This window comes from Lontra canadensis, unplaced genomic scaffold, assembly GCF_010015895.1.
Source record: "Lontra canadensis isolate GAN:19392208 unplaced genomic scaffold, GSC_riverotter_1.0 scaffold43, whole genome shotgun sequence".
In the NCBI taxonomy this organism is placed as follows: Eukaryota; Metazoa; Chordata; class Mammalia; order Carnivora; family Mustelidae; genus Lontra; species Lontra canadensis.
In genome coordinates this window covers 281404-296067 of record NW_022631037.1, presented here as the reverse complement: position 1 = coordinate 296067, position 14664 = coordinate 281404, and the positions used below count along the sequence as shown (strand labels likewise).

General features: G+C 46.8%; 2 protein-coding genes across 16 annotated transcripts in view; one reads left to right on the top strand and one right to left on the bottom strand.

Annotated features, from left to right (window-relative positions):
- The window catches only part of MYO19 (myosin XIX), a 32006-nt gene extending 22078 nt beyond the window's left edge, over nt 1-9928 (bottom strand). For 3 of the 9 annotated variants that reach the window (XR_004384298.1, XM_032871831.1, XM_032871826.1), the window contains exons 1-6: nt 9598-9791; nt 8776-8915; nt 7391-7542; nt 4344-4482; nt 3727-3875; nt 1853-1966 (exon numbers count right to left, since the gene is read on the bottom strand). Coding sequence is in view for 7 of the 9 variants with exons in the window: in XM_032871831.1 (XP_032727722.1) it covers nt 1853-1966; nt 3727-3875; nt 4344-4482; nt 7391-7402 (414 nt within the window). In the remaining 2 variants the exon portion in view is untranslated. Of the gene's footprint in view, nt 1-1852; nt 1967-3726; nt 3876-4343; nt 4495-7390; nt 7543-8775; nt 8916-9175; nt 9280-9597; nt 9792-9905 lie in introns of those variants that run through there. The other 6 variants (XM_032871827.1, XM_032871828.1, XM_032871829.1 and 3 more) reach the window with 6 other exon arrangements.
- PIGW (phosphatidylinositol glycan anchor biosynthesis class W) lies at nt 587-13818 on the top strand. Of its 7 annotated transcripts, none has more exons than XM_032871847.1 (2): nt 587-595; nt 11989-13818. In XM_032871847.1, the coding sequence occupies exon 2, from the start codon at nt 12001-12003 to the stop codon at nt 13507-13509; it is 1509 nt and encodes a 502-aa protein (XP_032727738.1). In that variant the 5' UTR covers nt 587-595; nt 11989-12000; the 3' UTR covers nt 13510-13818. The 7 variants fall into 7 exon arrangements, with proteins under 7 accessions (XP_032727738.1, XP_032727735.1, XP_032727732.1 ...); XM_032871844.1 differs by lacking the exon at nt 587-595 and adding an exon at nt 9827-9910; XM_032871841.1 differs by lacking the exon at nt 587-595 and adding an exon at nt 10038-10156.
- Nucleotides 13819-14664: the final 846 nt, after the last annotated feature.

Sequence of the window (14664 nt, the reverse complement as noted above, 5' to 3'; positions counted from 1 at the left end):
GGCAGAGAAATAGGGCTAAATCCTCATCATACCTGAAAATGAACGATAAGCTAAAAAACTGAAAACTTAATAAAAGGATGTTGTTTAGAAATATGGATGCAGGGTGCCTGGGTGGCTCAGTGGGGTAAGCCTCTGCCTTTGGCTCAGGTCATGATCTCAGGGTCCTGGGATGGAGCCCCACATCAGGCTCTCTGCTCAGTGGGGAGCCCACTTCCCCTCTCTCTCAGACTGCCTCTCTGCCTACTTGTGATCTCTCTCTGTGTCAAATAAATAAATAAAATCTTAAAAAAAAAAGAAAAAAAAAAAAAAGAAATACTGACGCAAATGCCCAAATAAACTGCTAGAAGATATGAAAGTTGTTGCCTCTGGAAGAGAGCGATAGTCTTTGTAAATATGGGTAGGGCTGCTATTTTGTTTTGTTTTTTTTAATTTTTATTTGACAGAGAGAGAGATCACAAGTAGGCAGAGCAACAGGCAGAGAGAGGGGGAAAGCAGGCTCCGTGTTGAGCAGAAAGCCTGATTCAGGGCTTGATCCCAGGACCCTGAGATCATGACCTGGGCCGAAGGCAGAGGCTTAACCCACTGAGCCACCCAGGTGCCCCTACTGTTTTTCTTTGTAAGCCTTGCGGTATTGCTTGATTTTTGAACTATGTAATTATGCTACTACTTATTAAAAATGAGCTTAAAAAAAAAAATACAGACCCAGCAAAAGACCATAGCGGCTGGTCAATAAAGTTACTGAGCTCCGGTGGCATGGGTTTCAGGCCAGGTCCGCCTCTGCTCCCCAGAGCAATTCTGGAGGACGATGGGCTTCCTCTACGAGCTGGGTATGAGCCACTGCACTGGCCACTTTGAAAGAGCTCTTGAAGATCTTCTCCACACCCAAGTCCAAGCTGTTATCCCTGCAGCTTACTATTTTCACCTGTTTCCTTGTCTTTCCCAGTGAACTAAGAGCCCCCTGGAAGCCGTATGTTGCATTTTTCATCTCTGTTCCTTCCTCTGCCACTCTTTAGTGGCTAGCCCACGGCCTAGAAGCTGGCAGGTGCTCAGTGCTCAGCAATCCTCTCACATTTATGTGAGAGTTTATGATCTAAAAAATCCCTTGTGATGGTAAAAGCGTTGTGGAAAGGGTAAGGTGGCTGGGTAAGCCTTGGCAAAAAGGTGGTGAGGCCTGGCCTGGTGGCCTCCTCTGACCAGCTGTGCAACTCCTGAACCAGCCCTGTGTAGCATTCTGTCTCACCTGTTGTGGTTTGGGCACCCAGGGAGCCACATGACTGCATCAAATGATTCTGTCCTTCCCCACAGCCGGCCCAATGCACTGTCCTTGCCATCATGGCCAACCCATGTAGTGGGTGGACTACTCCATTAAACCTTTTCCCACCAGTAACCCCAGGTACTTCTAGAGTGCTGCCACATGCCAAGTGTGCCACCAAGTGCCTATGTGCACTGGTCCATTTAACTCTCGTAGGAGTCCCATGATTTTCAAGTTGGTTCTATCCCTGTCATGTTACAAATCAAAGAACTGAGGTTTGCAGAACCTCTTAACCATATTCTGGAATCCCCAACAGCTGACTTTTGTTTCCAGTGGTGTCAGAGCTCAGACCTTTGAGGAGAAAAATGAAGACTGAGAGAAAAAGTATCTCACCCAGGGTTACGTGGAAGAGCCTGGACTAAAACGCTGTGTCTTGACTTCCTGCCCAGCGCTTGCTTACCACTGCATGCTGAGTCCCTGCTTTAGTCAGCCTATCTGGGAATGACTAGGCAGCAAACGACTCCACAAGGAATGACCTCCTTCTTCTCTGCCCACCCCACCAGTCAAAAAGTTGACAGGGTAAGAAAGAGGCCCTCCTACCTTTCCAGCACCACTCTCTCCGCTGACAATGATAGATTGGTTGACTGGCTCAATCAGGCTCTTGACATTCCTGTAGGTCTGTTCACCCACAGTGAAGATGTGGGGCTTCAGTTTCTAAAACATCAAGGGGGGAGAGGTCACATAAGGGAACGCCTGTCTCCAAGGAGTGGTTGATCAAATGACGGCTGAGAGGGGAGGCTGCCAACAGCAGCGCCAGGAGGTTTCCTCTAGAAAAATCTCTTGGATATAACAGTGTTTGACCCAACTGTGGGACCCCTACGATGGCTGTATCCACTCACCTTCTCTTAGTATGGAAGCAGCGCTGGCCTTGACCAGTCTATAACCTTAACACTTCGTCCTCCCATTTTATCTTACCTTTAGTTTTATTCTGCTGCTTATTATTTTATGTTACTGTACTCTACAGCATGCAAAGAACTTTCCTACAAGTTACTGCCTAAAAAACCTATCCATTAGTTGGATAGCTAATCCTATTTTATGGACGAGAAATCCGAGGTTTGGAGGTGTTAAATAACCTTCCCAAGGCCACTCAGCAAGTAATTGTAACCATGTGTCTTGAATTTCAAGGCCACTATTCTTCTTTCCATCTACAAATACTAATTATCCTCAATGTGCTAGGCATTAAACTGGGCACTGGGGAAACAGGAAACCATGACATGGCTTTTGCCTTTGAAGAGGCTCTCAGTGAGATATGGGCTCTCAGGGAAGACTTAGACACTTAACCATGCATGAGCTTCTGGGGGGCCAGGCCATCTGCACAATGCCTAGCCAGCCCAGCATGGCCCACCCAGCAATCATCATCTACCCACAGATTCCTGGAGAGAAGGCACTGCTGTGGATAGTGACAGAGCCTTCCCTCTCTGCACCTGCCTCTGCCCCAGCCTCCTCTTCCCTGAACTGTTAAAAGCCTCCAACTGTTCTCCCTATATCTTTTTTTTTTTCTTTTTGAAGATTTTACTTATTTATTGGATGGACAGAGATCACAAGTAGGCAGAGAGTCAGGCAGAGAGAGAGGAGGAAGCAAGCTCCCCGCTGAGCAGAGAGCCCGATGCAGGGCTGGATCCCAGGACCCTGGGATCATGACCTGAGCCAAAGGCAGAGGCTTTAACCCACTGAGCCACCCAGGTGCCCCTGTTCTCCCTCTGTCTTGTTTCACCTTTCTGAACTTGACTCCCCCAGCTTCCAGAGTAATTATCCCCATGGTGGGCTCCAGTCAGTCCCTCCACCCCTGGGGGAGCAGCACCGTGGATATATTCCACCTGCTGTGCTGCCTCAGACCCTTTGCCAGCAGCCCTGGATTGTCTCATCTTCCATCTCATCTGCTGTCTCTCTCCCTGACAGCACCCTTCCTGCCAGCAAGTTTGCTCTTCCCTCTCTCTGAGGACATCATGCACTTAAACACCAGCTAGCTTATTTGCTGCCTGCTCCGACTCCAACCCCACCAGAAGTTATTCCTCTCATTCCTCTTGGAGGAGAGGAACAAGTGCTGAATTTTCTAGGGCCCTCCTTATTATACATAATTTTATTCTCCCCCCCAAAAAAGGTTCATTAAATACACAAATATACCTTCATAAATCCGTCCCTATTAACAACATCACAAACGAGAAAAAAAAAAATCCGTTATCCTATCTTTTTATTTTAGGTTCCAAACTCAGTTAAACAAATATTTATTTATATCTCATTTTGCACCTGTCCTGTATCCAGAATTCTTCAATCCCTTGGTGGGCAGGGCCGTGGCACCAGCAGACTCTGAATGACCGCATGGCTGGTGAATAGATGGGTAATGATGGGGAAGCTGCAAGGAGGCCTAGGGGATATGGCGGAACCCTGAGGCCCAGGATGTGGCTGAGTCTTACCTGGGGCTGAGGAGCAGCGTGGTACTCTCTCATCAGTGCTGGTGAGTAGAGCTGAGGGACGGGCTTGAAGGGGTTCAGAGCGACCAGGGTGCAGCCAGCATTGGTGTAGAACGTGTCTGCTGCGTACCGAGCCTGCAAACACCTCAAGACTGAGGCAGAGGCACCTTTAGCAAACTCTGGCTCAAATATAGACACAACTGCCCACACAAACACTGGCCTAACAGTGCTACTAGCAATTAGCCAAGTGCCTTTAGATCCCAGCAGCTCCCTGATGAATAGGTACAAGATCTAATTAAGATGAGCCCCAAATCTGGAGCAAAGTCTGCCCTGGGGAGTCTGTGTGCAGCTGCCAGGCAGAGGTCTGGAGCAGCCTATCTGGCTCGAGGTCCTGCCTGCCTTGGTTTGGCCAGGGAAAGCTGTGCGGACTACCCACATCATCTCCACGCTCTTAGAGACGGCACCTTTTTTAAGATTTTATTTTTAAGTAATCTCTACACCCAACACGAGGCTCAAACCCACAGGCCCAAGATCAAGAGCGGCACGCTCCACCAACTGAGCCCGGCAACCACCAAGGGCTGCTTTGGAGACGGCATTGTCGAGGAGAGGGAGGCCCATACCTGTCTCCAGTGTCACAGGATTCACCTTGGTGAGGTCATCTAGCTGGTGCAGCGGGGCTTCCCCGCTCAGGAACTCCTGCAGGTCTTCTCTGAGAGACTCCCCACCTTGGGCACCAAAGCCTGAACTGTGACCATTAACCTGAGAAGCCATGAGAAGAGGGCTATGAAAGCTGGGACTGAGACCAGCTGGCAGTAATATAGGGGTGAGGGCCTGAAGAAAGAGAACAGGCTTCTACTACCATAATCTGGTTAGATTAAAATTTCAGTTCTGCCACATACTGACTGCGAGCCTGGTTAAATTACTTAACTTCTCTGAGCCACAGCTTCTTTATTTGTAAATAAAGGAAAATAAAACCAGTTTGCAGGGCTACGGGACAGAAAAATAAAGAGACACCTAAAGCACTTAGTGCCTGGCACATTGTGTACTCAGTAAACGAAAAAATGCTATCCCCTCTCCTCTGAATGAGTGCCAGCTTCCAGACTTGCCAGCCACCAGCCTTACTGGGCCTGGTAGGACTGAGGACCAAGGTGGGGGACTGCTATAGGGGATCACAAACCACCCTTCCCCCAGGAAAGAACCATGGTTTGGGCGTTTTTTGAAAGAGAACATTTACCATTTGATGAAAAACTAGCTGTGAGGTAGCCCCATGCCTTCATCACCTGGCTCTCTCGGCTTAAATTTAGCCTGGCTATTTAGTTAGCTTCCTCTGCCCTGGGTCCACCTGACAGGGAGCCTGACTTGGAAGTTGGATGAGGTTAAGAATAGGCACCAAGGGGAAAAGGCTGTTTCTCTTTCGCCCTTTCCGATCCTTGATGCCAACACTTTCCACATGTTTCTTTTTTTCATATTTCTCATTTTTCCTCTTATCTCTCTGGAGACTGCAGTGAAGATGGGGTGGGGAGTGGAAGAAAGTAGTACCCGGCTGAAATCTGCTTTTGGAGAAGTGAATCCATAATACGACTGTGTAGGTTTCAATGAGATTAGTGAATCTGAAAAGTTCGAAGTTCCCAAGGTGGGAAGTGTCATTTGAGAGGCCCAGCAACAAGTTTCTTTCTAAAGATGTTGCCTGTTCTCTGAATGTAGGTCCACCATAATTCAAAAGGCAGGCTCTTGGCCTCCAGGATAAATGCTGAGGTTAGACCATGGTTGGAACCATGCAAATCACTCTATTCTGGGGATGGAGCCGGGGGGATCACAAGCCAAGCCATATTTTAAAATCAGCTCTGATCCAACCAATTAGGTAGCTGAGTATAACAGTCAAGAGCCTAGACCTTAAAGCTAGATTTTCTGTATCTGAATTCTGATTCTACCACTTACTAGTTGCATAATGTTATATAAATTATTAAGCTCTCTGTGCTTCAGTTTTTCTCATCTATAAAATGGGAATGCTGATAGCACCTACGTCAGACCCTAATAAGCACATCAAGTATTTAGAGAAGGTACCTGATATATGCATCCAAAGTTAGCTATTATTATTCTTTTAAAAACAGCTCTTCTTTAATTAGGCAATGATATATCAAGGCCTAAAAAGCACACACCTCTTTAGCCTGCAATTCTTTTAGAAAATGATGCTATGTAAAGGCCATAGGAATATTCAGTATATATTGAGCTATCTATAATGGTAAAAAAATTGAAAACAACTCACATGTCCTAATGGTGGACAATTTATAGTATATCCTTACAAAGGAATAAAGCAGGTTACAAAAAAGTATGATAGCTTCAAACATTTTAAAAATATATACTTAGGGGAAAAAAGGATATTTTCTAAAATGTTATCTCTGGGTAGTATACTTACAGATAATTTTAATGTTCTCGGTGCTTATATTTTCCACATTGCTTATGGTGAATGTGACCTTGAATAAGTCACATAACCTCTCTGACCTTTATCTCCAAAATGGGGATATAGTAGCTCTATACATGTAACACTGTAACTTACCTGAGGACTAAACAAAATTATTCACGTAAAATGCTTAGACTAGTACCTACTACTTAGGTGGGGCTCAACACAGAGCAGCTGCCAGTATGGTTATGATGAACATTACTGCTTTTTTAATAAGAAAAAAAAAAAAAAGTTAAACACAAAAAAGCCCAGAGCAGACAATTGTCCTGCCAGCTTCTCCTCAGTCTCAAGCTCATTTCATAAGACAAAAGTCTGGAAGATGATCAAGCAGTAGTGTCTACCAGGGCTGGCTTGAGGCTGGCTGGCTTTCCACCTGGTCATCCTAATAAGTCTTAGGCACTTACCTAGTCTGTGAGCTTCTGGAGAGCAGGTATCACCTTAGACATCTGCCTCAGCCCAGTGCCTGGCCACATTTTGTAAATAAAAATGCAGCAAATATCTATCTACTGGCATTCTCTTTGGAGCGAGAGCTGCATGAGAAGGATGATACGGATAGGAGATGGGTGATTTGGACTCCTGAAGGCCTGGGGCCACAGTAGAATTTTTTGAGAGGCAGAGGCCTGGCGTAAGGGCCACAATAGCAACCCCTCACCATGCGCTTCATGATCCATTCATCAGACTCCTGTATTTCCATGCAGGTATCTTCACCCACATTTTGCACTGACACCTCTGCTTGGACTGCTTACTTCCCTTCTCCACCTAGCTAATTCCTACATATTCTTTAAGGTTCAGCTTCAAAGAATACCTCCTCTTGGAAGCCTCAGGCCTTCACTGTATCTCAACAGTTCAGGCTGGCAGGGACATCTCTCAGGACTCCCTCCTTGGTTCAGGCTTGTGAAGTCACCAAAGTACTCCAAGGAGAGCCCTCCCCATTCCATCTTACCCGTCCCATCTTACTCATCCCAGAAAAAAGGGCTAAAGACCACAATAAGAGAGATTCAAATTAGGTATCAAGAAAAGCCTCTCAATGACAGGTGAAAGGCAACGGAGTGACTAGGTCAAGAATGAGAAGAAGAAAGACCTTTAAGGGATCTTTCCCTTCCTTCCAGGTCAGGGTAAGTAGAAACGTCATTCAGCCACCTAACTGACAGATGGGAAGTGCCTTAGATGCTTCAGGGCCTAGGTTACCTAAGGGTGAGGTTTTACCTGTTGGAGCATCCTGCCTCAGTGTGGTCAGCCAGGGTTCTGGGTCATAGGCACGAGGAGTGCTAGCCACCTGGTCATGGAGGCACAGGTTGGAACATAGGTCCAGCAAAAGGCTCAGTTCTGGAGGAATCTGAGATGAGTCACCTCAGAGCCTATGACATGAGAGAGAAGACAAGGGCCAAACACGAGTGAGGATTTCTTCAGGGTGACTCACTCATGCTCCTCCCACCAAGCAAGGGGAACCAAAACAAGAATCAAGGCGAGCCCGGGCAGAGAGGGAAAGTCTGTCCTATCCCCTGACAATTAGGGAACAGGGGAAACTTTTATGAGAGCCTCCAGGGGCTCCCCAGGCTCTTCAGGGCCAGTTTTACTACAGAGGTTTGGGGTGGGGCTGCATATGTTCTGAATCAATGCTGTGGAGGATGGAGACACTGGGAGACAGAGAAGTCTCATGCCCTACCCTCTCCAGTAAACAGAAAGATCCTATTTTTGTATAGCGAGTAATTGATAGACCAGGGAAGCTGAAGTCAATTCTTGATGCTCTAGGAAAGCAGTTGTGTGGGAGCAAAATCATAGCTCATTCACAGGAAAGCCACTGATCACCTTCCTGGCCCACCTTCATCCTTCATCTTGAAAATGGAGGTAGTAAAATCTACCACCCAAGGAGTAGTTGTGAAGGTCAATGATGTCATGGAGTATAAATTTGAAATTCAGTCAGAGGGGGAATATTGTTATTACTTGTAAGGACTACAGAGGATGGATAATCCATTTGGGGACACTAATCAGGTAGAACAGTCCAGTGTCAACTTTAAAAATGCAAAGATTTCAGAGGAGGAAAATCTGAGAAGGGGGTATTGTGAGGCTATACAGAGGCCAATCTCTGAAAACCTGTTAAGAGACCCTAAGACTTAGAATTTCCCAGGCATTACACCTCCCTGGCAAGGAGGGATGAGGATGAGGGGTGTCTGTAATGGACTGACCCTGGCAGAGACTTGTTTGAGGCTCTGAATATATCTAGCATGTCAAAGACTTCAGGGATAGGGACTTCATACAAGCTGGAAAAAAGGGCAGAGAAGAGCATCAGGAATGTGTTGGGCATATTCACCTTGGACATTGACCATATGGGGACATGACTATATAAGGGACAGCTATGGAGAGGGCAACCAGAGAGTCAAGGAGAACAAAGCTCCCTCAACTTGAAGCTCATTTTAAAAGAGTGGATTAGGGGGAGTAAAATAGGTTGTGGAGTTAGAAATCAAAGCCCACAACTCCTCCAAGACAGATCACAAGAGCTCTCTAAGCCTTATTCCGTTTACTCGTTTGCAAAAAGGAATACTAATACCTACACCTCAGAATACTGAGGTAAGGATCAATTGGGCTAGTACCTCAGAGAACGCTTTGCAAATGTTGGTTTTGATGATGCAGTCTCCGTACCCAGCCAGAATCAAGTCAGATTAGAGCGGTTTTCTCCAGTTCTCCCAGCTTCGCGGTTACCAACCAAGAATTTCTGGAAAGGGTGTGACCACTGTGGGCAGAAAGGAGATGGTAACATGCAGATGAAACTCCGAGTCAGGGCAAGAGGCAACCTGATCACTAGCTCTTCCTCCTCCTCCCCAACCAGTTCGTCCTCGGCTTGGAGGACAGTGGGAGGGCGAGTGAGAAGAGCTGGGTAAGGGTCCCGGGAACCCAGCTGGACTCGCCCCCGGGTTCCCAGCGGGAACCAGGACTCCCTCTTTGGACGAGGTGCCCGCTGGGACTCGAGCTGGGATGCCGCTCCGGAAGCACCTGGTACGGGGAGAGTGTGTCCTTCCCAGGAAGGTGGATGTGACCCCAGCCAAGGGCGCGGCTGCCCTGACGCTTATCCGGGCCAGCAGCCCCTTCCCCGGTCCCTAGGAGTGAGAAAATAAGGGCAGGAGATGGGACTCAGATTCCCAGCTGAAACCTTTTCCCGACCCCGGACCACCGCCTGCCACCAAGGTGGAGAGGTGGAATGGGGACCCTGAAAGTTTCTTTTTCTAGGCAAGGACCAAGAGCTTGCTGCTGAGATACGAGACAGTCAAAAAGGAAATGAGAAAGGGTAGGCAAAGGCTCTTTGGAAAAAGGAGAGGAAAATGCCCCCCGTTCCTCAGCGCTCCGGGGGCAGATCGGCCTCCTCGCCCTTTCGGGCTCGAGAAGCGCTTCGGACTTGGGCTGCGGGTGACACTCACCAGTCCCACGGCCCGAGCCGCCGAGTGCGCGGCCCTCGCCAGGCGCGACTGGAAAGGCAGGCTGGGAGAGACGGCGGGAAGAGCCCGGGGAGGGGAGGGAAGAAGAGAGGGCGGGAGCGAACCGGGGAGGAGAGGAAGCCGGGACAGCCAGAGCGCACCGGCCCGCCGCCGCTCGGGCCCAGTGGCCGGGAGCCAGCCGGCTCCTCCCCCCGGGGCGGGGCGCGCACTGGGCTCCGGGCGCACGTGGCCCGCTCTGGATGCCGGGGTCGCAATTAGGGGCTGCAGCTGGGGCAAAGTATTTCGAGAACCTGGGGTAAGATGGGGTTGAGACGCTGGCCTCCCGTATTCCCGTTGGAGAGGCGCGGGAGGCGGGGCCTCCAGAGTCTCACTGGGTCTGGGGTCCTTCGGTAGAGGACGCCGTGGTCGAACACTGAGCCGGGTCCCCTGACCCCACCACTCTTGAGAGACTCATCGTGAGGTTCGAGCGGCCGCGGTGAAGCGCGTGACACGTCTGCTCCGGGCTGCTCTGACGGACCTGGGCGCAGCAAGCCCACCACAGGCAAGAATTGGCGCGCGGAGCCTAAGCGTTTGGTAAACGGGATCGGGTCCTGGCAGGGGTGCGCGCGTGCGCCGAATCCGCCGGCCCGGAAGCGCAGTCTGCCTCACGTCGGCCGGAAGCGCGGCTCGGGAGGCGGAAGCGGGTTGCTCCGGCCTGGCTCTGCGGCTGCGGTGGGAGTCGTGCAGCCCGGCCCAAGTAGACGGCCGGCCACCGGGGCGCCGGAACATCGAAGGCACGTGAGGTGTAAGGGACGGCGCGGCCGTGGCGCGTGTCCGTCAGGAAAAAGACTCCTTTATTTCTAAAAGCCAGACGATTCTGATCGGTTTGTTACCCTGTGAAGTTATCGCTGGCTCAGACAGGTCGTCAGGCACGCATGCATCCATTTGTTCTCCATGGTTCTGGTTTAGTCAACAAACGTGTTCTTGCTGTGTGCCCCTTTAAGGACTTCGAAATATGAGAGAGGTGTTTTACAGCTCTTTGAAACCACGAATACTAGCGTGTGCTCTACATCCAGGCCTTTCCTGGACGTTCGCCCCCTTTCCGAGGATTAGCATCCACTCTACCCATCTCCACCCTAACCTGAAAGCATGACTGTGAATGAGGTAGGGAGCAGCCCGGGGCTCAGGATGTCACTGGAGGTCTAGTATTTTGTACTGGAGGCAATGGGTTCGGAGAGGCTTTTCACACAAACCAAGGTCTTCAACTCCAGCGTGTACTTAAGTATCTTCTTTCTCCCTGTCCTCTTCTGATTTGACTTGAAGTCATTAGTTTTGTTTGCATTACAAAATTTTAATAGCATATTACATGTTTGTAATAGAAATTCGTTTCTGACTCTGATTCCATTTTCAGGATTTATATCCCAAAGTAACTTTCTTTGTGAGTCTGCCTTATATAGAGAATAGCTACAGCTCATTAACCAATAATTTCATACTATTGGCATGACATTCCTTTAAAAAGATTTTATTTATTTATTTTGAAGATTTTATTTATTTGACAGAGATCACAAGTAGGCAGAGAGGCAGGCAGAGAGAGGAGGAAGCAGGCTCCCCGCTGAGCAGAGAGCCCAATGACCAGGACCCTGGGATCATGACCTGAGTCGAAGGCAGAGGCTTTAACCCACTGAGCCACCCAGGAGCCCCAAGATTTTATTTATTTACCTGAGAGCACAGAGAGAGAAGCAGACTCCCTGCTAAGCAGAGAGCCCCAGGCAGATGCTTAACCAACTAAGCTACCCAGGGGCCCCTCCTTTTTACTTTTTCTTTTTTTAAAGATGTATTTATTTACTTGAGAGAGTGAGAGCACTAGTTGGAGAGGGAGAGAGAATTTCAGACTCTGGGTTGAGCACAGAGCCAGTGGTGGGGCTTAATCTCAGCAGGACATGAATTGAAACCAAGAGTCGAATGTGTAACCGAATGTGCCACCGAGGTGCCCTGACATTCTTACCCTGAGGTGTTGGGCTTCTTCCCACAATCCTTGGAAGGGGAATCACAAATTCTAGTTCCTGCCCTGATTTGAAATCATTAGGCCTAAAGTTCTGCTCTGAAATCTAGGAATAAAAGTAAAATCGGGCCCCTGAGTGGGGCAGGTGTTTAAGCACCAGACTCTTGGTTTCAGCTCAGGTCATGATCTCAGGATCTTGAAGTCGAGCCTCCTGTCGGGCTCTGAGCTTACTGAGGAGTGTGCTTAAGTTTCTCTCTCCCTCTGCTCCTACTTGCACACACGTACGTGCTAATAAATCTTTAAAAAAAGTAAAATCAAGTCCTCTACATATATATGCCTATTCCAGAAGAACATTGCTTTTCCAGTGCATCCCTTTGCTCTTATTTTCACAGGAAGAAGAAAAAATGTCTCAAAAGCAGATGAAGGAAGCTTTTGTCAGTAACCACAATGGAACCAGCCTGCTGGAAGTCACCCAGGGCCTATGCTTACCTGCATTCTGTATCCTGTGCAGAGGGCTCCTGATCATTCTCTCACAGCACTTGTGTTCTTCACATACCTGGAGAACTAGATTCTTCACTGACTTTGTTTTCCTAATAGTTCCCTTGGTGGCCACTTTGACCATTTTGTCTTCATTTGTCCTCCTTGAGCACCTTGCTGTAATTATCCTTGGGGCAGGGCTATTCTATCAAATATACCGCAGGAGAACTTGCTGTGCCAGAATGCCTGTCCAGAAAATACTTGAAAAATTCTTGAAAATTGGTCTAGAATCAGAATACGTTCCAGCCATCTCTTGTTTCCGTGTAATTAACAGTGCATTTACTGCTATTGCCATTTTGGCTGTGGACTTCCCAATTTTTCCCAGAAGATTTGCCAAAACTGAGCTCTATGGGACAGGAGCAATGGATTTTGGAGTAGGAGGTTTTATTTTTGGGACTGCAATGGTTTGTCCAGAGGTTAGGAGAAAATACACTGACGTGTCCAGATTTTATTATCTTACAAAGTCACTGTACTCTGTTTGGCCACTAGTCTTCCTAGGAGTCGGACGATTAGTCATTATAAAATCCATAGGCTATCAGGAACATTTAACTGAGTATGGAGTTCACTGGAACTTTTTTTTTACCTTAATAGTTGTGAAACTGTTAACATCACTGCTTTTAATTATTTTTCCTCTAAATAAATCCTGGATTGTGGCCATTAGCATTATTGTGTTCTACCAACTAGCCCTTGACTTTACCCCACTGAAAAGGTTAATTTTGTATGGCACTGATGGCAGTGGCACAAGGATTGGTTTATTAAATGCCAACCGAGAAGGAATAATCTCTACCTTGGGGTATGTGGCAATTCATATGGCTGGTGTGCAAACAGGGTCATATATGCTTAAAAAAAGATCACATGTCAAAGACTGGGTAAAAGGAACATACCACATTCTGCTGACAGCTATTAGCCTCTTCATATCTCTTTACATAGTTCAGGTAAATGTAGAAGTAGTATCTCGGAGAATGGCCAATTTAGCTTTTTGTATTTGGATAATTGCTTCTAGCCTGATACTTCTTAGTAGTTTATTACTGTGTGACATAATTTTGAGTTTTGCCAAATTCCTAATTAAAGGGGCTATAGTACCATGTTCTTGGAAACCAATCCAGTTGTCTGCCACAAATAAAAAGCATTCAGAATCTCTAGTCTCTGAAGCTGAAAGAAAGGAACCCAGTCTTTGTTTAATCACAGCTATGAACAGAAACCAGTTAATTTTTTTCTTGCTGTCAAATATAACTACTGGTTTGATCAACCTGTTAGTAGATACATTACACAGCAGTACCTTGTGGGCCTTAATTGTGCTCAATCTCTATATGTTCACTAACTGTTCAATTATATATGTGTTACACTTGCAAGATAAGACTATAAAATTTTGGTGACCAATGTGGGTACAAAGTACCTGTGTTACAAAAATATTACTTTAATGAGGGAGAATATTAAATGTGAAGAAAATGGGCTTTTGGCAACCCAGTTTTTTAAAACATATTATAGAATTGAGTTTCAATCCTCCATAATAGTAGTGATGCTTACTGTTATAATGTATCGTAACACCATATAATTTTAAAGAAACTGTAGTCATGACACTGAAAGATTAGAGGGTGGTGGGAAGGAGGAGATTCACTCTCCATCTTAGATCACAAACCATTCTGTATTTTTTTTATTGTATGACTTCTATAATAAAGTTTACATTAAAACATCTCAGTGTGATCACGAAATTGTCAACTTCTTAATTTTTTATTTTTTTAAAGATTTTATTTATTAGAGCACAAGCAGGGGGAACAGCAAGCAGAAGGAGAGGGAGAAGCAGGCCTCCTGCTGAGCAGGAAGCCTGAGGCAGGGCTTGATCCCAAACCCTGGGATAATGACCCAAACCAAAGGCAGACACTCTACCAACTGAGCCACCCAGACACCCCTGTCTGATATATCATCAAATACATATTATAAAGTCAGAAAACAAATGCTCCAAAGAATGGACTGAATTGTACGATATAGTTGACATGCCTAGTAATTATAAGACAATAGTTCTACTTCGAGACTAGTAATTTTTTTAGCCAACTCTGCTACGAATAAGCAGGTTTCCTGATACCTTGGAGCTTGTAATCCAGTGGGGAAACAGACACCGAACAACCATTATAAACTGTGTTGTCATTAAGTACAGGTTATCAAGAGTGTCAAACCAAGAGCTGATCTAGTAGAGTCAAAGTTTTCCCCTCAAATGATTATTTTTTTTTTTCTTTTAAGGTAGGCTCCACACCCAGCACAGGTCAGTGGGAGGGAAGCGCAACATGGGGCTCAAAGTCGGACTTTCAGATCAAGACTTGAGCCGAGATCAAGAGTGAGCCTCAACCGACTGAGCCACCCAGATACACACACCCATGGATGGTTTTTGTTTTTGTTTTGTTCTGTTTTTAGATAGAACTGATGGATAGGATAAGGAGTTAAAATGTGTTAAGAGAAGGGGTAAACAGCATTCTAGGTAGAATGAATCCTTCAGCAAAGGTCCTGAGTTGAGAAGGAAAATTGCACATCTTGGT